The 25664-nt window shown below is 43.9% G+C and overlaps 1 protein-coding gene across 2 annotated transcripts; it reads right to left on the bottom strand.

The window, feature by feature from the left end:
* Nucleotides 1-1527: 1527 nt before the first annotated feature.
* On the bottom strand, nt 1528-23101 carry LOC139173044 (solute carrier family 2, facilitated glucose transporter member 11-like). 2 transcript variants are annotated; one of them, XM_070762499.1, is made up of 13 exons: nt 23009-23085; nt 18533-18689; nt 17670-17768; nt 16859-17019; nt 16515-16639; nt 15018-15147; nt 11454-11602; nt 9048-9235; nt 8660-8770; nt 5401-5502; nt 5031-5106; nt 2829-2956; nt 1528-1808 (listed from the first exon to the last, which is right to left on the bottom strand). In XM_070762499.1, exons 2-13 carry the CDS (start codon nt 18599-18601, stop codon nt 1602-1604), a joined length of 1545 nt encoding a protein of 514 aa, XP_070618600.1. In that variant the 5' UTR covers nt 18602-18689; nt 23009-23085; the 3' UTR covers nt 1528-1601. The 2 variants fall into 2 exon arrangements, with proteins under 2 accessions (XP_070618600.1, XP_070618599.1); XM_070762498.1 differs by lacking the exon at nt 18533-18689 and having other exon boundaries at nt 23009-23101.
* Nucleotides 23102-25664: the final 2563 nt, after the last annotated feature.

The raw sequence follows: 25664 nt of genomic DNA, 5'->3' as shown, positions 1-25664 counted from the left end.
TGTTTGTTTCCATTCATGCAGCAAAAAACCTGCCGAAATTGTACATGTGCCAGCATTCCCTGGTGAGATTTTGGCACATTTTTTGTCTCCTGCACATGTACAGAAGGAAAATTGCCCAAAGGGAACGTGTGCAGTATTGGGCTGCAGCCCACACGGTCAGGTGCGCAGTTGCAGTTGGAAAAATGGAGCTGCGCATACAGCTCCAACTGACTGGCCGGCAGGCACCCACATTGGCGCAAGATTCGGCTTCTGCCCATGTGTAGAAAGCCGAATCCTACGTGAGGATGCTCGCACACCTGAGATTTTGCCAATTTTCTGCAGTGCGATTTTCAGCATGCGCAAGGGCCAAAGAAATCACAGAAAATCCGTGGAATCTCTTGCGCGCAAGTGCCCTCTCGTGAGATTCTGCGTAGGAAGCCAAATCTCGTATGGACGCCTGTGCCCACTGATGGGAGCACACTGGTAGCTGGAAATGTCCCTGGAAATGTGCCTGGGCGCGTGTGCGGGACCGTCCAAATGAGCCGGAAAGCGTGGAACCCATCGCTGAATATATGACACATTCTCACAGCAGTCAGACTCACCCTAGCCCAGTCCTGGAAATGAGGACCAACCGAAAATGTTAAAATTAAAAAGATTTTTGAATGCATAGAATTAGATAAATTGATGTTAGAATTGAAAGAGAAAGGAGCTTCGGAATACTGTATTACAAAACTTATTGCATGAGTGGCTTAATAAAAGGAAACAAAATAATATACAGGGTGCGTTCCAAAAGTAATGCAATTGAATTTCCTGCACCGCTCCTATTGGTCAGAGTGGGACTGAAGCACTTGGAGTAGGTGGGGGGGACGCTAAGCTTTGCTGTGAAACCGGTCTCAGTGCTCTCCAAGCTGTGGAAGCGACAGGACGTCTTTTTCTGCCATCAATCTTCTATGTTTCTATCTATCCATCCATCCATTCGATTTTTATGCCGCCCTTCTCCTTAGACTCAGGGCGGCTTACAACATGTTAGCAATAGCACTTTTTTTAACAGAGCCAGCCTATTGCTCTCACAATCCTGGTCCTCATTTTACCCACCTCATAAGGATGGAAGGCTGAGTCAACCTTGAACCGGTGGTGAGATTTGAACTGCTGACCTTCAGATCTACAAGTTAGCTTCAGTGGCCTGCAGTACAGCACTCTACCTGCTGCGCCACCCCGGCTCATTTTCGTTTCTATGTTTCTAAGTATCACCTGGCAGGCAGTAAGGTCCCTTTTGAAGTGTGGACTGGACTAGACAAGAACTCACGAGCCCTGAAAGCCCCAAGGAAACCGTCCCCTAAGCAAGTGTTTCAATCGGTTCAATTTCACGCTCTGGCGCTTGCCAAGCGGGAAGAATTTCCTCGGTGCTATTGAGCGCCTGAGTATAAAAGCATTGGGAAGAAATAGCAACTGGCACTGGGGATAATGGTGTGCGCGACCATCCAAATGTTCTTCAAATGTAGAGATGGATTTTGCTCTTTGTGAAGGTCTGTCAAATTTCAGAACAAATTCTTTAGTGTTGGGATTAATAAATTTTATGTGCTATACAGTTCTCAAAATACAGAGGTTTTGCATTTCAAGCGTTAAAGTTTGGTACAAAGTTCAGTTTCCTTTGGAGAACCATTTTCTGTGAGAAAAACTTGTTTCTTTCCATAATTTAGCTTGTTAAATTCCATTGTAATTTCGAGAATAGATTTTCCCTTTGTTTCTGGAAGATACAAATAGATGATTACACTTGAAACGGCCAGGATCCCCATAAAAATCAGGAAGCAGAAGGGACCAAGATACTCCTGAAAACAGAGAAAGGAAAATTAAAACCTAAAAAAGGCACCTGGTGTTGCCTTTTACAGTGTTATTTAAGGACAGGTCAATACAGGGGTGGATTCACTTCATTAAACAAGCCCTGTCCTCGAGTCTTCAGAGAGGGGGCGGCATACAAGTACAGTGATACCTTGTCTTACAAACTTAATTGGTTCCGGGACGAGGTTCTCAAGGTGAAAAGTTTGTAAGATGAAACAATGTTTCCCATAGGAATCAATGGAAAAGTGATTAATGTGTGCAAGCCCAAAATTCACCCCTTTTGCCAGCTGAAGCGCCCGCCCGTTTTTGTGTTGCTGGGATTCCCCTAAGGCTCCCCTCCATGGGAAACCCCACCTCCGGACTTTTGTGTTTTTGCGATGCTGCAGGGGAATCCCAGCATTCTAAAAACGAGTGCTTCGCTGACAACGGAAGTCCGGAGGTGGGGTTTCCCAGCGAAGGGAGCATCAGTGAAATCACAGCATCACAAAAACACCGAAGTCCTTGAAACCCCACCTCTTCTTACAAACTATTTTCACCTTACGAATCCACCACCGCCGCTGGGATGCCCCGCCTCCGGACTTCCATTGCCAGTGAAGCACCTGTTTTTGCGCTGCTGGGATTCCCCTCCTGGGATTTCCATGCAGCATCACAAAAACACGGAAGTCCTGAGGTGAGGTGTCCCATGGAGGGGAGCCTCAGGGGAATCCCCGCAGTGCAAAAACGGGTTCTTCGCTGGCAATGGAAGTCGAGAGGCGGGGCATCCCAGTGGCGGCAGCGGTGGGTTTGTAAGGTGAAAATAGTTTGTAAGAAGAGGCAAAAAAATCTTAAAACCCAGGTTTGTATCTCGAAAAGTTTGTATGATGAGGCATTTGTAAGACAAGGTATCACTGTATTATTATTATTATTATTATTATTATTATTATTATTATTATTATTATTATTTGTGCAGTTAAACGAGTGTGTATACAACATCTGGTCCTTTTGGTGACACCAAATCCAGTTACTCTTACCACAATGAACGGGAAGATCATCCCCAGCAGAAAGAGCCCCATCCAGTTGATAAACCCCACAATTACAAAGGCAGATGGACGGTAGGTTTGATTGAAGATTTCCACCATAACTGATATTGTGGCACCAGCTAGCAAAGAAGGAGAGAAAGGGAGCATAAAATCAGTGTCACGGCTCGTGTGAGGCCTCCAGATGTGGGAAGGCTGAAGAGAAACGTTTTCTTGTAGCCATGGATGGGCTGGGCTGGGATAGATGTGCTAAATCATCTTGGCCTCCTGCTCTTCATGCTTAAAAGCAGGTGAGCAGCCTTATTACATTCCTGTTTTCTGCCACACGAATCCCAGCGATCGATAAAGTCCCACAGAGTTGGCCTTCTCTGAGTCCCGTCAACTAGACAATGTCGTCTGGCGGGCCCCAGGGGAAGAGCCTTATCTGTGGCGGCCCAGGCCCTCTGGAATCAACTCCCCCCAGAGATTAGAACTGTCCCCACCCTCCTTGCCTTTCGTAAATTGCTTTAGACTCACCTTTGTCGCCAGGCATGGGTGAAATTGAGATTACCCCCCCCACACTGGGCTTATATAATTTATGTATGGTACACTTGTGTTGTATGGTTTTAATGATGGGTTTTAGATGTTTTAGATTTGTTATACTGTTGTTATTGTTGTTGTGAGCTGCCCCAAGTCTGCAGAGAGATAACAACAGTATAACAAATCTAAAACATCTAAAACCCATCATTAAAACCATACAACACAAGTGTACCATACATAAATTATATAAGCCCAGTGGGGGGGGGGGTAATCTCAATTTCCCCCATGCCTGGCGACAAAGGTGAGTCTAAAGCAATTTACGAAAGGCAAGGAGGGTGGGGACAGTTCTAATCTCTGGGGGGAGTTGATTCCAGAGGGCCGGGGCCGCCACAGATAAGGCTCTCCTGCATACAAATCTAATAAATTAAATTAAATTAGTAGGAACTCATCATTCCTAAAACCATTATGGTGTCTCGGGAGGATTAAGGGACACAACTCAGCTCTGGTGATGAATGCCTAACAACAAAAAAGCAGATGGTTTAGAGCAGAATTATAATGTAATCCTTGATCACAAACTCCATTTCTTTATTCATCACTGATTCCCAGTGATGAAGCTGGTGGGCAGCCCCATGTAGACTGCATTGCAGTAGTCAAGATGAAAGGTGGCCAAGGTACAAGTGACAAGCACCCCTGGAGCTAGGAAAGGGCACAACCAGCACATCAGGTGGAACTGATGTGAATGAATAATAATTAATAATAATTTATTAGAAACATAGAAGTCTGACGGTAGAAAAAGACCTCATGGTCCATCTAGTCTGCCCTTATACTATTTCCTGTATTTTATCTTAGGATGGATATATGTTTATCCCAGGCATGTTTAAATTCAGTTACTGTGGATTTACCAACCACGTCTGCTGGAAGTTTGTTCCAAGGATCTACTACTCTTTCAGTAAAATAATATTTTCTCATGTTGCCTTTGATCTTTCCCCCAACTAACTTCAGATTGTGTCCCCTTGCTCTTGTGTTCACTTTCCTATTAAAAACACTTCCCTCCTGAACCTTATTTAACCCTTTAACATATTTAAATGTTGAGACTGTCAGAAATCACTACCCCTAAATCCTTTTCTTCTGAAGTTTTTGCTAACGCAGAACTGCCAATACAATACTCAGATTGAGGATTCCTTTTCCCCAAGTGCATTATTTTACATTTGGAAATGAGTCTTCGGAGAGGGGCGGCATACACATCTAATAAATTATTATTATTATTAATTATTATTAAACTGCAGTTTCCATTAGATTTGTATGCCGCCCATGTCTGAGCACTCGGAGCGGCTCACAACAATGCAGTATACCAATCCAATATTAAAAACAATATTTAAAACCCTTATTAAGAACAACCATGCAATCCATGCAATCAAACAAATCATACATAAAGTGGAACAGCCGAGGGGTATATCAATTTCTCCATGTGACATAGGTGGATTTTTAGGAGTTTGCGAAAGGCAAGGAGGGTGGGGGCAGTCGTAATCTCCGGGAGGATCCCCAAATTGTGCACCACATCTGAAGGGCGTGCAGTCCCATTCAAGATCAGCCATGGAATATCCCCACAGCCACTTGATCTTGGGTTGGGGAGGGTTCTTCCCCATCCAGCCATCTCTCCTGGGTGGAAATACTCACAAGGTCCAATTCCATAGAAGATGACGAAGAGGAAGATGAAAAGGACGCTCAGGTAGTGCATCCAAAAGAAGCGATGCTGTAATGGAAAAAAAAAGGCTCCTTTAAAGGAAACAGCAACCGCACACTCTGGTTCCTGACTGTTGCTGGGGCAACTGGGAATTTGAGGTGTCAAATTGGATCAAGGGGACGCTTGGCCTTCCTGATCTAGAACGGGGCTCCTGAAATACGCCCACGAAGCATATCTGAATGGTCTTCATTTTGCATTCCACCCCATTTTCATTTTGCTATACTGTATCTCACCCATGCGAGAAGCAGACACTTCCGCTTCACAGAAAGAAAGGAACCCCCCCCACTAAAATACCCCCCTTACCTGGAATGAAAGAGTGACTGTGAGTGCAGCCAACACCAGCACCATGGCAGCATATCCTCCCCATAGGAGAAGCTTCCGCCCAAAACGCTCAATCAGAGAACTCTGAAATGCAGAAGGAAATAGAGAAATTTTTTATCTCTCTCTCTCTCTCTCTCTCTCTCTCTCTCTCTCTCTCTCTCTCTCTCTCTCTCTCTCTCTGTTACATATCTATCTATTTATTACATACAAATTTAATAAATATTAATAATATCTATCTATATCTATTACATACAAATCTAATAAATAATAATAACAATAATTTATATAATAATAATAACTTTGTTACATTATCTCTATCTCTATCTATTACATACAAATCAAATAATAATAATAATTATCTATCTATCTATCTATCTATCTATCTATCTATCTATCTATCTATCTATCTATCTATCTATTTATCTATTTAGTCCAATACACAATAATACACAATGAAGGTAATAGAGGACACCTTCGAGAAAATAGAAATTAGAGAAAAAATAGAAGAGAGAATATAGGATAAAATAAATCGATGAGAGAATAGAAGAAAGATATAGGGATAGAAGAGAAGATATATGAGATACAGGAGAGACAATAGGACGGGACAGGAGGCACACTAGAGCACTTATGCACGCCCCTTACTGACCTCTTATGAATCTGGAGAGGTCAATCGTGGATAGTCTAAGGGTTAAATGTTGGGGGATAGGAGATGACACTACGGAGTCTGGAAATGAGTTCCATGCTTCGACAACTCTATTACTAAAGTCGTATTTTTTACAGTCAAGTTTGGAGCAGTTAATATTGAGCTTGAATCTATGTGCTCTATGTGCTCTTGTGTTGTTGTGGTTGAAGCTGAAGTAGTCGTTGACAGGCAGGACGTTGCAGCATATAATCTTGTGGACCATATTTAGATCATGTTTAAGGCGTCTTAGTTCTAAGCTTTCTAGGCCCAGGATTATAAGTCTGGTTTCGTACGGTATTCTGTTACGGGAGGAAGAATGCAGGGCTCTTCTGCATTCGTGCTATTTCGATAGGCTAATTGTGGGAATGCTAACAATTATTCTCCAAAATCTATTAATTAACAATGCAACAGAGTTGGAAGGGACCTTGGAGGTCTTCTAGGTATCAAACTCAAGGCCCAGGGGCAGGATCTGACCCGCAGGGTGTTTAGATCTGGCCCATGGAAACAGCACAGGATTGGCCTCTGCCAGCGAAAACAGAGCTTGGGAGGGCCGTGAATGGTTGCAGGAGGCCATCGCAGCCAAAAACAGAGCTAAGGAGCCCATTTAAACTGGCAAGAGTGCTCACAGGTCATCATAGGCACACCTGACACAAATGATGTTGCGCTGACCATGCCCCCTGGGCACCCCTCCACCCTCCAGCTCAAACACAACCCTGATGCAGCCTTCAATGAAATTGAGTTTGATGTCCCTATTCTAGGACCAACCTCCTGCTCAAGCAAGAGGCCCTGGACCAGTGATGGTGAACCTATGGCATGGGTGCCACAGGTAGCACATGGAGCCATATCTGCTGGCACGTGAGCCATTGCCCTAGCTCAGCTCCAACGTGCATGTGTGTGCCGGCCAGCTGATTTTTGGCTCACACAGAGGCTCTGGGAGGGCGTTTTTGGCTTCCAGAGAGCCTCTGGAGGGATGGGGGGAAGGCATTTTTACTCTCCCCCAGCTCCAAGGAAGCCTTTGTGGGAAGTTGGGAAACAGGCCATTCCTGGCCTCTAGAGGGCCTCCAAGGGGTGGGGGAAACTGTTTGCGCCCTCCCCAGGCATTGAATTATTTTATTTATTTATTTTATTTATTTATTTTGTCCAATACACAATGAGGGTTTTAGTGGGTATATATCTATATACACATAGTAAAATACATGATGAAGGTTATAGAGGAGATACTCATAGTAAAATATATCTAAGAAAGAATAGAAAAGAAGGTATAGTAATAGAACATATCAATAAAAGAATAGAAGAAGAGATATAGGAATAGAAGAAAGGTATAGGAGATATAGGAGAGCAATAGGACAGGGGACAGAAGGCACTCTAGTGCACTTGTACTTGCCCCTTACTGACCTCTTAGGAATCTGGATAGGTCAACCGTGGATAATCTAAGGGTAAAGTGTTGGGGGTTTGAGGATGACACTGGAGTCCGGTAATGACTTCCACGCTTCGACAACTTGGTTACTGAAGTCAAGTTTTTTACAGTCAAGTTTGGAATGGTTAATATTAAGTTTAAATCTGTTGTGTGCTCTTGTGTTGTTGTGGTTGAATTATGGGTGAATTATGCACAATAGCACACACCCATGCTCTTTTGGAAACCGAGGGGAAAAAGGTTCGCTATCGCTGCCCTAGACCATTTCAGACAAATGGGACAGGCACCCGATCTCTTTAAAATACCCAATTGCAGCCACCCAGAGGATGCAAATCACTCACATCTGTCTCAGAGAAAACCACCTGCCAGCCAAGAACAATGGGGCCAGCACTCCCTAGTCCCTACCATCTTCAACCTGGACTGGGCAGAAGGAAGACAGGGGTTCTGCCCATCTTTCATAAGGTCTCCCTGTTGCAGTATATCATAAAATGTTAGACTAGGATTATATCATATATATCTGGACCTCTAGCATAAAAATGCTCTGCTTACCCTGATTCTATTATAGCCAGGATAGGACGGTACTAACTGCTTAAGTCTGTATTTCTGGTGAGTTACAACAGGGAAACAACTGACCATAAATGGGGTCAATAAACATCTCACTGATAAACAAGTTTACATCACCCCAGACAGGAATTTATACGATCAAAGGGGGAGATTTACATTGCCTGAAGCAAACACAGGAGGAGAGGGTGATTAAGGAAGATTAGTTGTGATAAGGCAGAAGGCTTCAGAGAAATTAGGTGTGAGAAACATTTGCTCGGAGGAAGAGTTTCTAGGAAATTGGTTTGTGGGAAAGGAAGGACTCAAAGATATGTCATGTTTGAAGTTATGTTATTGGATGTTTGTGTATCACTTGACATGTACGTGTAATTATCCCCATTTTGCTCATGCTCCCAAATAAAAAGAAGTACTGTACACAACTCTATACTGTGTCACTTCACCCAGAGAGAAAATGTGTCCAAGTCTTCTTTCTAGGATTCGCGTTCGTGAGTGATCCCACACGGCTGGGTTGCTCTTAGCCCCTTTGAAGACATTGTCTTCATCAGGGACTTTGACAGCATCCACATCTCCCCACTTGAACTTACACACAGGATGGATGAGACGCACTCGCAGATGCCAACCCCCAACGCAATGTAGGGAATAAGGGCCTCTTCGAACTGGGCTGTGCGGAAAACCTCAAACGAGTAGAAGTAGATCTGGAAAAGAACAAAAAATGAGGAGACAGGCAGCGTTTTTAGAAGGGAAGGAAAAGGAGAGGAGGGAAGGTTATTTTTTGGGGGGAGAGGGGTTGTATCCAGTTCATAACACTTTATTTTAAGGAGGGGAGATTGATGTCTGAATCAGCCTGTACCAAACAACTGTTTTTCTCCTGTTAAAGGGTTCTGCGCTCTTGCCACGCTGGGTTTTGGGATGGGCCCACTGTGAGATGGGGGTCAGCAGCCGTGGTGGGGCTCCTGTGGGCGAAGACTCAACTGCATTGATGCCACACAGCTGCAGGGTGGTCATCAGGGTCATCATGACGTACAGCTGCCAGCGCAGCGACTGGGCTCTCAGCACCTCCAGCACTCGGAGGCTTTTGGTGCAAGACATGGACGCCTTTTCCCGCTTGATGTCCTCGATCTCGGCTTGGTGGTCCCCGTCGCCCCAGAGCTGTCGGATGGCTGTGGAGAGAAGGACGACATGCGTGACGGCTCTCTCGGGGGACGCCTAGCTCAGTGAGGGCTGGCCTGCTTTGGCTTGGGTGCCGAAAGGGCGCGAGGGGGAACGATAGTGTGCACGCCCCCAGCCATAATGCAATGCCCCCCCCACATGTGCGCAGAAGCCTCCCCCCCCCATGCTAACCCTTCCTGGTATATGCACACAGGCCTCACTGAAGCCTCCGGACTCCCAATAGGCCCGTTGGGTCTATTTTTCACCATTCACGGGTTCTGGAGTATTTCCTGAAGCCTCTGGGAGGGCGAAAGCGTCCTCCTTCACTCTCTCTGGAAGGCTGGCAATCAGCTGGCATGTGACTCTAGTGCATTGTTTCCAAACCTTGCCATCTTGAATATATTGATATTTCACCAGAAGAGCCCTTCACTCCTCCACTCGAAACAGAATATCCTACAAAAATAGACTAACAATCCTGGGCCTAGAAAGCCTAGAACTACGGCGCCTAAAACACGATTTGAGTATTGCCCACAAGATCATATGCTGCAACGTCCTACCGGTCAATGACTACTTCAGCTTCAACCGCAACAACACAAGAGCACACAACAGATTCAAACTTAATACGAACTGCTCCAAACCTGACTGTAAAAAATATGATTTCAACAATTGAGTTATCGAAGCATGGAACTCATCACTGGACTCAATTGTGTCAACCCCTAACCCCCAAGGTTTCTCCCTTAGACTCTCCACGATTGACCTCTCCAGGTTCCTAGGAGGCCAGTAAGGGGCGTACATAAGTGCACTGGTGTGCCTTTCGTCCCGTCCAATTGCCTTTCCTTTCTCTCACTTATATATATTTTCTTTCTTTCATATATCCTCTCCTCTAAGTTCACTTTTACCCTTATATATATTACTACATGTCTATTTTTCTTCCTATGTATTTGTGTATTGGACAAATGAATAAATAAATAAATATTTGGACTTCAACTCCCAGAATTCCCATGCCAGCGAATGGTGGCTGGGGAATTGTGGGAGTTGAAGCCCAGATCTCTTCAAGTTGCCAAGGTTGGGAAACACTGCTCTAGTGCATGGTCTAGTTCACTTTGTGTCCAGGATATAATTACTGCAAAGGATTGAAGAAGTGGGTAATTCAGGTGTTGGTGGCTTTAACAGTATTTCCACCATTAAGGGTGGATTTCAGGACTTTCCTTATGCCTTATGTATATCCCTGAGTTATGCTGCATTGACCTTGAAGTGTCTAACACTGTTTGGTTTCTGGAGTGACCCAGATGTTTATAAGTATCCTTTGTGGTGAAACTTAATTTGTTTGCCCAGGTTCGCCTGGTGCACCAGTTGTGGCCCTATTTGGACAGGGAATCATTGCTCACGGTCACTCATGCCCTCATCACCTCGAGGTTCGACTACTGCAACGCTCTATACATGGGGCTACCTTTGAAGATTGTTTGGAAACTTTAGAACGTGTAGAATGCGGCTGCGAGAGCAATCATGGGCTTTCCAAGTATGCCCATGTCTCATCAACATTCTGCGGCTTGCACTGGCTGCCAATCAGTTTCCGGTCACAATTCAAAGTGTTGGTAATGACCTATAATGCCCTACATGGCATCAGACCAGACTACTTCCGGGACCGCCTTCTGCCGCATGAATCTCAGCGACCGATTAGATCCCACAGAGTTGGCCTTCTCTGGGTCCCCTCGACTAAGCAATGCCATCTGGTGAGACCCAGGGGAAGAGCCTTCTCTGTGGCGGCCCCAGTCCTCTGGAATCAACTCCCCCCCAGAGATTAGGACTGCCCCCACCCTCCTTGCCTTTTGTAAGCTCCTGAAAACCCACCTATGTAGCCAGGCATGGGGAAATTGATATACCCCTCAACTATTATGATTTATGTATGGTCTATTTGGGTTGTATGATTGTTTTTTATTATAAGGGTTTATTATAAGGGTTTTAAATACTGTTTTTAATATTGGATTTGTACTCTGTATATTGTCTGTCTTCGGAGAGGGGCGGCATACAAATCTAATTATTAATAATAATAATAATAATAATAATAATAATAATAATAATAATAGGCATTTTAATCCCATCACCACTTTCTGACTAATTTTGAGTTCGGGAACATTGACATGGCGATGGAAAAAGGCAGAAAATCAGCTGCCTCCAAGCATAACCGCATTTTGCAGCCCTCGTTCCCCTTCTGGGAGACCCTCCTACCTTTCAGGAAGGCCTCCTCGTTGCCTTTCTGGATCAGAAGGTACGGGGGGGAGTCTGGGAAGTAGGGGAGGGCCACCAACTGGATGGTGGCTGTGATCCCACTGAAAGCCAAGAGCAGGGGCCACAAGGACTCCGAGCCCAGAATCTCCCTGCAGAAAAAAGAAAGGACGTGATTGGTACGATTAGGTCCCTCAGAGTTGGCCTTTTCCGGGTCCCGTCGACTAAACAATGCCGTCTGGCGGGACCCAGGGTAATAGCCTACTCTGTGGCGGCCCCGACTCTCTGGAATCAACTCCCCCCCCCCGGAGATCAGGACTACCCCCACTCCTTGCCTTTCGTAAACTTTTGAAAACCCACCTATGTCGCCAGGCATGGGGAAATTAGCACACCCCTTACCTATTGAGGTTTATGCATGCTTTGTTTGGCCTTTTTTTATAAGGGTTTTTAAACTGTTTTTAAAGATTGGGTTTGTATTCGTTGTATTGTTTTTCCTGTTGTGAGCCGCTCCGAGTCCTCGGAGAGGGGCGGCATACAAATCTAATTAATAACAACAACAACAACAACAACAATAATAATAATTATTATTATTACCTTTTCGGGCTTATGATCCCACCAGTTCTTTGCCACTGGTAAGTGATAGTTCCGGTCCAGTGGAACTTGTGCCAGAGCTACCATTTACCAGTGGCAAAGAACTGGTGGGATCATAAGCCCGAAAAAGTGGTTGAAAATGAGCAAGCAAAACTACTGTGGGACCTTCGACTTCAGACTGACCAAACTCTGAAGCATAACACACCAGACATTGTGATCGTGGAGAAAAAGAAAGTATGGATCATCAACATCGCAATCCCAGGAGACAGCAGAATTGAAGAGAAGCAGCTAGAGAAATTAGTGAAATACGAAGAACTAAAAATCGAGCTGCAATGACTCTGGCATAAGCCAGTGAAAGTGGTCCCAGTGGTCCTTGACACGCTGGGCACAGTACCAAAGGATCTCAGCAGACATTTGAAAACCATCGGAATTGACAAAATCTCCATCTGTCAATTGCAAAAGGCCACTTTACTGGGATCGGCAAACATAATTCGCCGCTACATCACGCAGTCCAAGTGCTTGGGAAGCGCCCGACTGGTGATGAAATACGAAATCCAGCATAGTGATCTCGTTTGCTGAGTTGTATTGACATATTAATAATAATACTGTGCCATAAGAGAGGTGGCCTTAGCTTTTCCCCACCAGACTTTATTTGCTCACTGCAGGAGTCACCCCGCTTGGTGAGTCTCTGCAGAGTCAAGGACGCCCAGCAGGAATCATGGAGCCTCCCTGCTGGTTTTTGCTCAGCTAATCATTGAGGACTAGAAGGGAAGGTTCTCGCCTCCATTTCAAGGCCATTGAGGCAGCGGTGTTTGAAGGCATCTCTACCGCCATGTGGCCAGCGTGATGCCATGGAACGGCTGTCATCTTCCCACCACAAATGAGTACTATTTATCTGCTCATCCTATCCTGTGGAACTTGGGACTCGAACCTGGGCTTCTGGCTTTCCAGCCGACAAGCCCTGTGCCTTAAACACTGAGCCATCGTGCCGCTCAGCATGGATAAGATGTGGGGAAATTCATTCATTCATTCATTCATTCATTCATTCATTCATTCATTCATTCATTCATTTATTCAAACAATTATAGGGTGGTAATTTGTACAAATAAAACATTAGATAAGTAATGATAAAAAATAACAAAAGAAGACATTAGGACAGGGACGATAGGCACAGTGGTGCGTTTATGCACGCCCCTTACAGACCTCTTAGAAAGGGGGAGAGGTCAATTGTAGATAGTCTAAGGTTAAAGGTTTTGGGGTTAGGAGTAGAAACCACAGAATCAAGTAGTGCATTCCAGGTGTTGATTACTCTGTTGCTGAAGTCGTATTTTTTGCAGTCAGGTTTGGAGCAGTTGACATTTAATTTAAATCGATTTCGTGCTCGTGTGTTGTTGCGGTTGAAGGTGAAGTAGTCGTTAACTGATAGGACATTTTGGTATATGATTTTATGAACTATAATTAAGTCGGAACGGAGACGACGGAGTTGTAAGTTGTCTAAACCAAGAATTTCAAGTCTGGCGGAGTAAGGTATTTTGTTGTAAGATGACAACAATGACGCAGCCTTTTTCACCAAGCAAGGTTGGAAGGGAATCCCTCTTCCAAGGACTGAACGGCATTTAAAATTTAAAATTGAACTGAAATAGATAATTCAGGTTCGTTTAAATATCAGCCAACATGAAAGTAATATTTTTATTGGGCTATTTTAAAAGATGGCAATAAGGTTTGAGGTTTTCCTTTCCAGTGGGAAGTCACATCTTATCGTAAGTCGTACAAGATCACACTGTTTGAATTTCTGTGGAATGAAATTGCTTCCAAACTTAAAAAACTTCCTAAACTTAAGATTCTACAATTTATGTTCCTGAGTTTACCATAACATTTTCAAAACATTTTTGCCTCATCTATATCTGGATTATTTATTTTTAGAGGATAAAAGAGGTGGTTGATCAGATCTATTGCACAGCAATGATCAAGATTGTAATATGGTAAATGATTTAGCTTTACTAGATAAATGGTCAAAGCAATGGAAACTGCAGTTTAATGTTTCCAAATGTAAAATAATGCACTTGGGGAAAAGGAATCCTCAATCTGAGTATTGTATTGGCAGTTCTGTGTTAGCAAATACTTCAGAAGAAAAGGATTTAGGGGTAGTGATTTCTGACAGTCTCAAAATGGGTGAACAGTGCAGTCAGGCGGTAGGGAAAGCAAGTAGGATGCTTCGCTGCATAGCTAGAGGTATAACAACCAGGAAGAGGGAGATTATGATCCCGCTATATAGAATGCTGGTGAGACCACATTTGGAATACTGTGTTCACTTCTGGAGACCTCACCTACAAAAAGATATTGACAAAATTGAACGGGTCCAAAGACAGGCTACAAGAATGGTGGAAGGTCTTAAGCATAAAACTTATCAGGAAAGACTTCATGAACTCAATCTGTATAGTCTGGAGGACAGAAGGAAAAGAGGGGACATGATGGAAACATTTAAATATATTAAAGGGTTAAATAAGGTCCAGGAGGGAAGTGTTTTTAATAGGAAAATGAACACAAGAACAAGGGGACACAATCTGAAGTTAGTTGGGGGAAAGATCAAAAGCAACATGAGAAAATATTATTTTACTGAAAGAGTCGTAGATGCTTGGAACAAACTTCCAGCAGACGTGGTTGGGAAATCCACAGGAACTGAATTTAAACATGCCTGGGATAAACATATATCCATCCTAAGATAAAATACAGGAAATAGTATAAGGGCAGACTAGATGGACCATGAGGTCTTTTTCTGCCGTCAGACTTCTATGTTTCTATGTTTCTAAGATAATATTTGCATCCTAATATTTTCACATCTTCAGGTTCAAAGCCAAACGCTTCAGTTTCAACTGAAATGAAAAACTGTGAAATTAAAGCTTAAATTAAGTGTTCGCTTGAGACATCTGGCGATTTAAATGGCTTTCACTGAGTGTGTTTTGGAAAGGGACTCACCCAAGACCAATGATTTGTCCTGCAACTTTGCCTAATGTCAGAAAAACGGCAACCGTGGCATTGGTAAATCCCCGCAACTTCTTCGGCGAGATCTCTCCCACATATTGAGGATGTATATTGAAAGAAAACCCTTCAGAAAGGAAAAAAGGTTGAAAAATTGGTCAGCGTGTCATTAAAAGAGGCCATGTCATTAAAACCGTCTTGCATTGCAGGGAGACATTACTACTGGGTTATGGGTGGTTGAGTGAGAAGGACTACAGTGATAGCAGGTGAATCCAAAGGAGAGAAAGTGCCAAGGAAGGCCCTGGATCACAGCAAAACTTTGCCACTGCTGAGTCAATGGACTTGCTCACAGTTAGGAGACAGCTCCCAGTCCCAATCCCATAGACAGGGGGTGGACAAAAAAATGGAAACCCCTTGCAGCTCTTCCGTGGAATCCAGATTTGTGAAGCTCCCTTCCAACAGTTTTTGTGGAGACTGGGTTCTGTACATGTCTATTGAGCTCAGCAGTGATTTTAGGAGCTGTAATCTTGCGATCTGCTCTAACAATTCGCTTTAGAGTCCGACGGTCTCTCTCAGACAACTTCGACTTTCGACCAGACCTGTGCTTGGCTGAGGACGTTTTCCCTTCTCTTTCAAAAGCAGTCATTACTTTTGAGACATGACCTCTTGAAACTCCAAACATTCAGGCACTTTCTGTTACACGAGCGCCTGCCATGCGAGCATCAATGATTTGGCCTCTTTGAAAGTCTGAGAGGTCTGCCATTTCTAGAAGGTTATAACCAATTTCCTTAAATTTCTGTTAAAAAAATGTAGTTTAAAAAAACATATCAAATAACAGATTTTTTTTTAAAAAAACATTAAAATATGTCAAATTTTGATTGATTTGAACATTTTCAAACATGATGATGCCAAAAAAATCAAGTGTTTCCATTGTTTTGTCCACCCCCTATAGCTATCATTGCCAATCCCATATAGCTATCAGTGCCAATCCTATATAGCTCCTGGTGCCAATCCCATATAACTCCCAGTATCAATCCCATATAACTACCAATGCCAATCCCATATAGCTACCAGTGCCAATCCCATATAGCTCCCAGTATCAATCCCATATAATGCCAATCCCATATAGCTCCCAGTGCCAATCCCATATAGCTCCCAGTGCCAATCCCATATAATGCCAGTCCCATATAGCTCCCAATGCCAATCCCATGTAGCTCCCAGTATCAATCCCATATAGCTCCCAGTGCCAATCCCATATAGCTCCCAGTATCAATCCCATATAGCTCCCATTGCCAATCCTATATAGCTCCCAGTGCCAATCCCATATAGCTCCCAGTGCCAATCCCATATAGCTCCCAGTATCAATCCCATATAGCTCCCATTGCCAATCCTATATAGCTCCCAGTATCAATCCCATATAGCTCTCAGTGCCAATCCCATATAGCTCCCAGTATCAATCCCATATAACTACCATTGCCAATCTCATATAGCTACCAATGCCAATTCCATATAGGAGGCGTCCCAGGAGGATCATTTCAAAAGATTTGGCCATCTTGCTGAAGCCCATGGACAGGGCAGCTGTCAGCATGATCAGGTTGGTGAACATCTGGCACTTCTTTCTGCAACAGAAGCGGGCAGTGAGGGGTGGGCATTTCCAGGGGTTTCTCAGCAAAGCACAATGGTGGCCAACACTGTGGCCATCGTCTTGACTTTGACCGCGTGGACACCCTGAACAAGGTGCCAGAGGGCGACAACCATCAAACATTTTGAACATTTAGTGCTTCGAGATAACCATTAGTGACCCTGCTGTAGACAGATCTAACTAGTGAAGAAGTTACTTTCTATATTTTGTGGTGAGGTATCCACAGCAGACGCTCCCTACGAGACCTCCAATCCCGTAACTGGACACTATGAAGGACCACAACAAGACAATGTTCTCTTGAGGCAGTGGCGAGCCATGTCGTTCCAACCAGGTCTCATTAATGAATTTTTTAATATGCTGTGGATAAAGAAGAGGCATTCATTTTTACAGTTAATAATAATAATAATAATTAATAATAATTTATTAGATTTGTATGCCACCCCTCTCCGAAGACTCGGGGCGGCTCACAACATAACAGCAATACAATGTAAATACAAATCTAATGTTAAAAACTTTTTAAAACTAATTTAAAACACATTGTTGTAAAAACTTATCTGTTACACAATCATGTACACTCAGTCCGACTGAACCTAAACATAATAAAGGTCAGCGAAAAAAGGAGAGAGGGGAGATTAATCCCCCCATGCCTGGCGGCAAAGGTGAGTCTTCAACATTTTACGGAAGGCGAGGAGGATAGGGGCAGTTCAAATCTCCGGGGGGAGTTGATTCCACAGGGCCAGGGCCGCCACAGAGAAGGCTCTTCCCCTGGGTCCCGCCAGACGGCATTGTTTTGTCAACGGGACCCGGAGAAGGCCAACTCTGTGGGACCTAATCGGCTGCTGGGATTCTTCATTTTCCCCCCATGAGTTTAACCATCAGCCAGCCCAGCCCAATGTCCCAGCTGCCCCACGGCTCTGGGCACCCAACGTCCTGGAACTCCAGGATGGGGAGCCTCCTCTGCCCCCCGGCTAAAGCACCCACCGGAAGGGAGTGGCACGATCACTTACCAGGGAGGGATAGTTGATGACAGAAATGTGAAATCCGTAAGGGAAGCTGCCTCCGATTCCCAGCACGAGGATCATTTGGAAGAGTCCTCGATACTGAACCTGGAAAGAGACGACATGTTAAGGCTTCTTCTAGCACTGGACACCACAGCTCTATACTCAAGGTCGCCCCCTCCCTCTCTCGTACCCCTGAACACCACTTGAGAGATGGGAAGGGCACCCACATGGCTGGATTGCAGTCTAAGAAAGCTCACGGCTTCCCTGGTTGACTTTAGGGGGTCTCCAGGGCAAGGTGCCAAGGTCACCTCCCCGGGGGTGGGCAGCAGGCAGGACGGGGTGGAACGCTGTTCCACCTGCGGAAATGAAGAAGTGTGCGCAGCTCCAGATGATTGGTGGCTGTCACTTCCTGGATTACTGGTCTCAGTTCGGCTCTCCTTTCCCCCCCTGTTGCTGCTGCTGCTGCGTCTGTGCTCGTTGCTTTTTTCCTCTTTCCTCCTTCCTGGCCTCGGACGAGCTTCCCTCTCTGCTGCCCGGCTCCCCTCCAGCCTCACGCGGCCACCTCCCGCCTGAGGTGCAAGCAGAAGGCGTGGGTGGAAGCGGCACTGGCAGCATTTATGCTTCCGGCAGCATCTGTTCGCCTAGCTACCTAGCTATCCAGTACCCAGGAAAGTGAGTGCGGGAAACGTGAAGCAAATTGTCGCTCCAGCGAGTGACACTTACAACTGACAAGGTTGTAAGTCGAGGACTTAACAGTTCACTTGAAGGATGATGATCGTTCAATCCACTCCTACCTGGTCACATGGCCGGCAAGCCACTCCCACCCAGTCACATGACCAAAGCCCCCCCACAAAATAAGCCACACCCACATTGAGGCAGTAAACATTTTGGCTGCCCATTACTGCGCTTCCTCCTCCGGCCAAACCTCCTGGCCACATCTGTCCAGCTGGTGAGTTCACAGCCTCTCCCCCAACAAACTCTCCCCTCTGAGACAAAGCGACGTTTTGGGGGATCTTCCTCTGAGAGCTCAGAAATACAAAACAGAACCTCCATGTGCCAATCCTGAAATATAACTGAAATATCATTGGCAGGTGCAGACATGGTAGGAGGAGAGACGTGTCACTTTGAATGTACACAGGCACTCAAAGGGAATAGGAAGCATCTTTCCCGCTGAGCCTGGTGATGGAAGAGGCTTGGGACAGGTGTCAAGACAATCAGCTCTTTATTTAACTAGGCACTCGATCCAGCAGCTAGCCAGTCTGACAGCAACCCCTCCACCTTTTAAAGTAATTTTATTAGATTTTAAAAACAGCACAAACACATCCAAAACATTAACAAATCATTGAAATAACTATTCATTTAGGGAGCTGTCAGAGGGCTCCACCAATCAGCAGTCTGCGTTCTCCCCCTCAAATGGAGGACTTGGTTATAACCAGTCAAACAGTCAATATTTCAGACTGTATGTCACATTTTCAGCAAATAGAATGTTGGCTGCATAGCTAGAGGTATAACAAGCAGGAAGAGGGAGATTGTGATCCCACTATATAGAGCGCTGGTGAGACCCCATTTGGAATACTGTGTTCAGTTCTGGAGATGATATTGACAAAATTGAACGGGTCCAAAGATGGGCTACAAGAATGGTGAAAGGTCTTAAGCATAAAACCTATCAGGAAAGACTTCATGAACCCAATCTGTATAGTCTGGAGGACAGAAGGGAAAGGGGGGACATGATCGAAACATTTAAATATGTGAAAGGGTTAAATAAAGTTCAGGAGGCAGTCAGGCAGTAGGGAAAGCAAGTAGGATGCTTGGCTGCATAGCTAGAAGTATAACAAGCAGGAAGAGGGAGATTATGATCCCGCTATATAGAGCGCTGGTGAGACCACATTTGGAATACTGTGTCCAGTTCTGGAGACCACACCTACGAAAAGATATTGACAAAATTGAACGGGTCCAAAGACAGGGTACAAGAATGGTGGGAGGTCTTAAGCATAAAACTTATCAGGAAAGACTTAATGAACTCCATCTGTATAGTCTGGAGGACAGAAGGGAATGGGGGGACATGATCAAAACATTTAAATATGTTAAAGGGTTAAATAAGGTGCAGGAGGGAAGTGTTTTTAATAGGAAAGTGAACCCAAGAACAAGGGGGCGCAATCTGAGGTTAGTTGGGGGGAAAATCCCTCTTCCTGCTTGTTATACCTCTAGCTATGCAGCCAAGCATCCTACTTGCTTTTCCTACGGCCCGACAGCTCGCACAGCTGCATTTTGCACAATTTGTTCTTTCCAAACACTCTTCAAAGGTAGCCCCATGTAGAGAGCATTGCAGTAGTCGAACCTCGAGGTGATCAGGGCGTGAGCGACCGTGAGCAAAGACTCCCTGTCCAAATGGGGCCGCAACTGGTGCACCAGGCGAACCTGGGCAAACGTCCCCCTTGCCACAGCCGAAAGATGGTGTTCTAAGGTCAGCTGTGGATCAAGGAGGATGCCCAAGTTGCAGACCCTCTCTGAGGGGGTCAATGATACCCCCTCCAAGGTAATGGACGGACAGATGGAATTTTCCTTGGGAGACCGTACCCACAGCCACTCCGTCTTGTCTGGATTGAGCTTGAGCCTGTTGGCACCCATCCAGACCCCAACAGCCTCCAGACACCGGCACATCACTTCCACTGTCATGCATGATGAAAGATGCGAGGGGAGAAGAGGCCCTGACTCCAATAATGTGTCCCCTCGGCTGCTGCGTGTGGGGCAGCCCCATGGTCACTCAATGGCAATCAGATCTGTGGATTCTTGACACAGGTGAGACTGGATACTTGGGACACAAAATGACACAATGCTCCAGTACTATGGGGGACCCTCTCGCCCAATTCCACCTCTTGTGTCTAAGACTCCACCCAAATGAGTCTTCGGAGAGGGGCGGCATACAAATCTAAATAATAATAATAATAATAATAATAATAATAATAATAATAATAATAATAATAATAATAATAAATTATTATTATTATTATTATTATTATTATTATTATTATTATTATTATTATTATTATGTCAGTACAACATAGCAAACGAGATCACTATGCTGGATTTCGTATTTCATCATCAGTCGGGCGCTTCCCAGGCACCTAGGACTGCGTGATGTAGCGGCGAATTATGTTTGCCGATCCCAGTAAAGCAGCCTTTTGCAATTGACAGATGGAGATTTTGTCAATTCCGATGGTTTTCAAATGTCCGCTGAGATCCTTTGGTACTGCGCCCAGCGTGCCAAGTACCACTGGGACCACTTTCACTGGCTTATGCCAGAGTCGTTGCAGCTCGATTTTTAGATCTTCCTATTTCACTAATTTCTCTAGCTGCTTCTCCTCAATTCTGCTGTTCCCTGGGATTGCAATGTTGATGATCCATACTTTCTTTTTCTCCACAATCAGGATGTCTGGTGTGTTATGCTTCAGAATTCGGTCAGTCTGAAGTCGGATGTTCCACAGTAGTTTTGCTTGCTCATTTTCGACCACGTTTTCGGGCTTATGATCCCACCAGTTCTTTGCCACTGGTATTATTATTATTATTATTATTATTATTATTATTATTATTATTATTATTATTATCCCAAGCCTTCTCCCCAATTCCGGATGGCCCTCGGCATCCCCCCCTGTGCTTCTTTCAAGGCACCCCCTCCCTTCCCTGGGACAGAGCTTCCAAAGAGTGGTCAAGGGTTTGGGGAGAGCCCATTGCAACAGCATTGCCAAAAAAGCACTAAGAGTCACAAACTTAATTCTATGCAGCTTCTTCTCTAGAAGCACCGATCTACTAACCAGAGCATGCAAAACATTTGTCAGACCTTTTCTTGAATACAGCTCACCTGTATGGAATCCACACTGCATAACAGACATTAATACAATTGAAGGAGTCCAGAAATGCTTCACAAGAAGAGTCCTCCACTCCTCCTCACGCAACAAATTACCTTACTTCTCCAGACTTCAGTGACTATGTTTAGAAAATTTACAGCTACGCCCCCTCTGAACTGATTTAACTGTTGTTCATAAAATCATACATCACAGACTGTGAGCAGGGACTCACTGCTCACAGTCACTCGTGCCCTCATCACCTCGAGGTTCGACTACTGTAATGCTCTCTACATGGGGCTACCTTTGAAAAGTGTTCGGAAACTCCAGATCGTGCAGAATGCAGCTGCGAGAGCAATCATGGGCTTTCCTAAATATGCCCATGTCACACCAACACTCCGCAGTCTGCATTGGTAGCCGATCAATTTCCGGTCACAATTCAAAGTGTTGGTTATGATTTATAAAGCCCTTCATGGCATCGGACCAGAATACATCCGGGTCCGCCTTCTGCCGCACGAATCCCAGCGACCGGTTAGGTCCCACAGAGTCGGTCTTCTTCGGGTCCCGTCAACTAAATAATGTCATCTGGTGGGACCCAGGAGAAAAGCCTTCTCTGTGGTGGCCCCGACTCTCTGGAACCAGCTCCCCCCGGAGATCAGAATTGCCCCCACCCTCCTTGCCTTTCGTAAGCACCTCAAAACCCATCTCTGTCATCAGGCATGGGGGAATTGAGACTTTCCCTTCCCCCTAGGCTTATAGAATTTATACATGGTATGCTTGTAGGTATGATTGGTTCTTTAAATTGGGTTTTTAAAGATTATTTTTAATATTAGATTTGTTTACATTGTTTTTTTTAAATTGTTGTTAGCCGCCCCGAGTTTTTGGAGAGGGGCGGCATACAAATCTAATAAATACAAATAATAAATACAAATACAAATACAATGTACTCCCTGTTAGCGACTACTTCACCTTTAACAACAACAACACAAGAGCACGCAACCGATACAAACTAAATGTAAACCGCTCCAAACTAGACTGCAGAAAATACGATTTCAGCAAGAGTGGTCAACACCTGGAATTCACTACCGGACTCTGTTGTTTCTTTCCCCAATCCCAAAATCTTCAACCTTACGTTATCTACAATAGACCTCTCCCCTTTTCTAAGAGGTCTATAAGGGGCGTGCATAAGTTCACCTTTGTGCCTACCGATCCTGTCCTAATGTCTTTTTATCTTTTCTATCTCTACTTTATACATACTACAATACAATACTATATTTGTATGACAAATAAAATAAATAAACAAACAAACAAAAATAAAATAGAAAGCCACCCTCGGCGGTTTAGCATCCCTGGCAATTCCCCTCCCCAAGCCCTAAAGGAAAAGCCGGCTATATCAATTGAACCAACCAGCAAGGAGACTCCCAAGGAGGTTCATCCCCCTCTGGGTGTGTCTGTGTTCGGGTGGGTGGGTGGTGGTAAATGATAGGTAGCCCCAGTACTCACCAGATCGGAGAAGAAGCTAGCCATCTCTTAACCGAGGAGGGAGCAGGGATTAATTTCCTGTAACTGGGAAGCACATGGGCTGCTTCTCAAAGAAGTCTCTTACTGCAGAAATTAGCAGTTGGCCCCATGTAATTAAAGTTAAAGTTTGCCATGCAGGTTTCCAATTAATCTATTAATTTTGCTTTCTCTGCAAAGTCGGAGCTTTCGGGTTAAATAAATAATCCATCCGTTGATACAATGACCAATTAAAGGATCTGAAAACGCCCTGCTTCCGCTAACGCCCACAGATTTGGGAAATGCTTGGCTTCTGCTATCATCAGATTATATAAATTTCCCCCTTTAGCAGATGAGCCGAATTGGAAGGGACTCTGTAGGTCATCTCTGGGGCAGGCCTTCAGATGTTGGGACTCTGGTATCCTGTCTCCGCTGATTCTTCTCTCTACTACGTACACTGGCTCTACCGAGCACTTGCAAACGTTCATCGTGTGTTTTAGCCTCCAGTCCTTTAATCATGTTGGCTGCCCTTCTCTGCACAATTTCTGAACAATTTCTGAACATGTCCAAAGATACTTCACCAGAAGAGCCCTTCACTCCTCCACTCGAAATAGAATACCCTACGAGACTAGACTTTCAATCCCGGGCCTAGAAAGTTTAGAACTAAGACGCCTTAAACAAGATCTTAAGTATTGCCCACAAGATCATATGCTGCAACATTCTGCCTGTCGGCGGCTACTTCAGCTTCAACCACAACAACACAAGAGCACACGACAGATTTAAACTTAATATTAACCGCCCCAAACTTGACTGTAAAAAATATGACTTCAGTAACCGAGTTGTCGAAGCGTGGAACTCATTACCGGACTCCATAGTGTCATCCCCAAACCTCCAACACTTTACCCTTAGATTATCTACGGTTGACCTCTCCAGATTCCTTTTAAAATATATATATATATTATTGGTTTTTGCACATACATAACACAATACAAACAACATACAACAGTGCTCTGTGAATGTGTTCCCATCACCTGACTAAACATACATTCCCCACCACCAATTGGGGGGGGTTCAAATATTTACAAGTATATATTCTGTTATTTCCTCAGCTGTGATTTGCATTTATTTACAATTCAAAGAGTGATTGGAGTTTATTTTTCACCTTTTCGTCGCAAATTTTACTTAACATATAATCTTTCACCTTGTCCCATCGTTCTATCAGTTTCTCCAGTTTGTTTTCATTAAAGTTGTTTAATCTTATTTCCATAATTTCAAAGTGAATGTGATCCACCATGTACCAGTACCTATCCAGATTCCTAAGAGGTCAGTAAGGGGAGAGTACAAGTGCACCAGAGTGCCTTCCGTCCCCTGTCCTATTGCTCTCCTATATCTCCTCTACCTTTCTTCTATTCCTATATCTCTTCTTCTATTTTTTCATTGATATGTTCTATTACTATATCTTCTTTTCAATTCTTTCTTAGATATATTTTACTATGAGTATCTCCTCTATAACCTTTAATTCTATAATTCATTGTGTATTGGACTATATAAATAAATCAATAAATCAATCAATAAATCAATAAATCAACCAATCAATCTTTTTTATAGTGTGGTGACCAAAATTGGATGTGGTACTCTAGGTGTGGCAGCTGGCTCATGTTTAACTGGTTGTCCACTAAGACTCCAAGATTATTGTTTATCTTTTTTTCCCAACATGGGTAAACATAAGCTTTTATTCTTTTTTAAAAATTATTTTTAAATTTTATTGAAAGTATATAGTACAGAAAGTGAAAAAAAGCATCCATCAGCCAATATCAAATGAAGCAATAACATTTAGAAAAAGAGCAAAAACAGAAAAAACAAAAGAAAGAAAGGAAGAAAAATATATAGAAAGAACTAGAACAAAAGCATTAAACATGCTCTCTCTTTCCTTTCTTATTGTATGTTTAATATTCAGTTTAATATTCAGTTAGCCGTTTCCCGTATTAAAGTTTTTCATGCTTACTTAATGGGTGTTACTTAAAAACCAAAGAAAATAATGAAACTATAGAGATTATACTTTTCAGTTCTGGAGCTATCATAAGACTATTTAAAAACAAGAAGAAGAGCTTCGAGTATTACAATCATTGCTTAAATCTTAAAATTCTTATTCAAAACAGTTTTAAATTATATACATTTGTAGCATGTCTAAATTAAGGAAAAAGGTTTTGATTGTTATCTTAATATATTTTCACTTTGCTATATAAAATAAGGACTATTTTTCCTATTGGTTTCTTTATTTTTTTTCCTTCTCCCCTTTTATGTAGCCAATTATACCATTTATCCCAAATTTTGTAAAACTTTTGTAAAAGTTATTGTTATTAAACCTGGTTTCATCCTGTCTATGCCTGCTCTTTCGGTTTTTCTTGGCTAAGAATTTACTTTTCTTCACATTGAATTTCATTTGCCCAGGTTCGCCTGGTGCACCAGTTGCGGCCCTATCTGGATCGGGACTCATTGCTCACAGTCACTCATGCCCTCATCACCTCGAGGTTCGACTACTGTAATGCTCTCTACATGGGGCTACCTTTGAAAAGTGTTCGGAAACTTCAGATCGTGCAGAATGCAGCTGCGAGAGCAGTCATGGGCTTACCTAGGTATGCCCATGTTTCGCCAACACTCC

The sequence above is a fragment of the Erythrolamprus reginae genome, chromosome 10 (genome assembly GCF_031021105.1).
Source record: "Erythrolamprus reginae isolate rEryReg1 chromosome 10, rEryReg1.hap1, whole genome shotgun sequence".
Lineage (NCBI taxonomy): Eukaryota > Metazoa > Chordata > Lepidosauria > Squamata > Dipsadidae > Erythrolamprus > Erythrolamprus reginae.
This window is presented reverse-complemented; position numbering and strand designations above follow the sequence as displayed.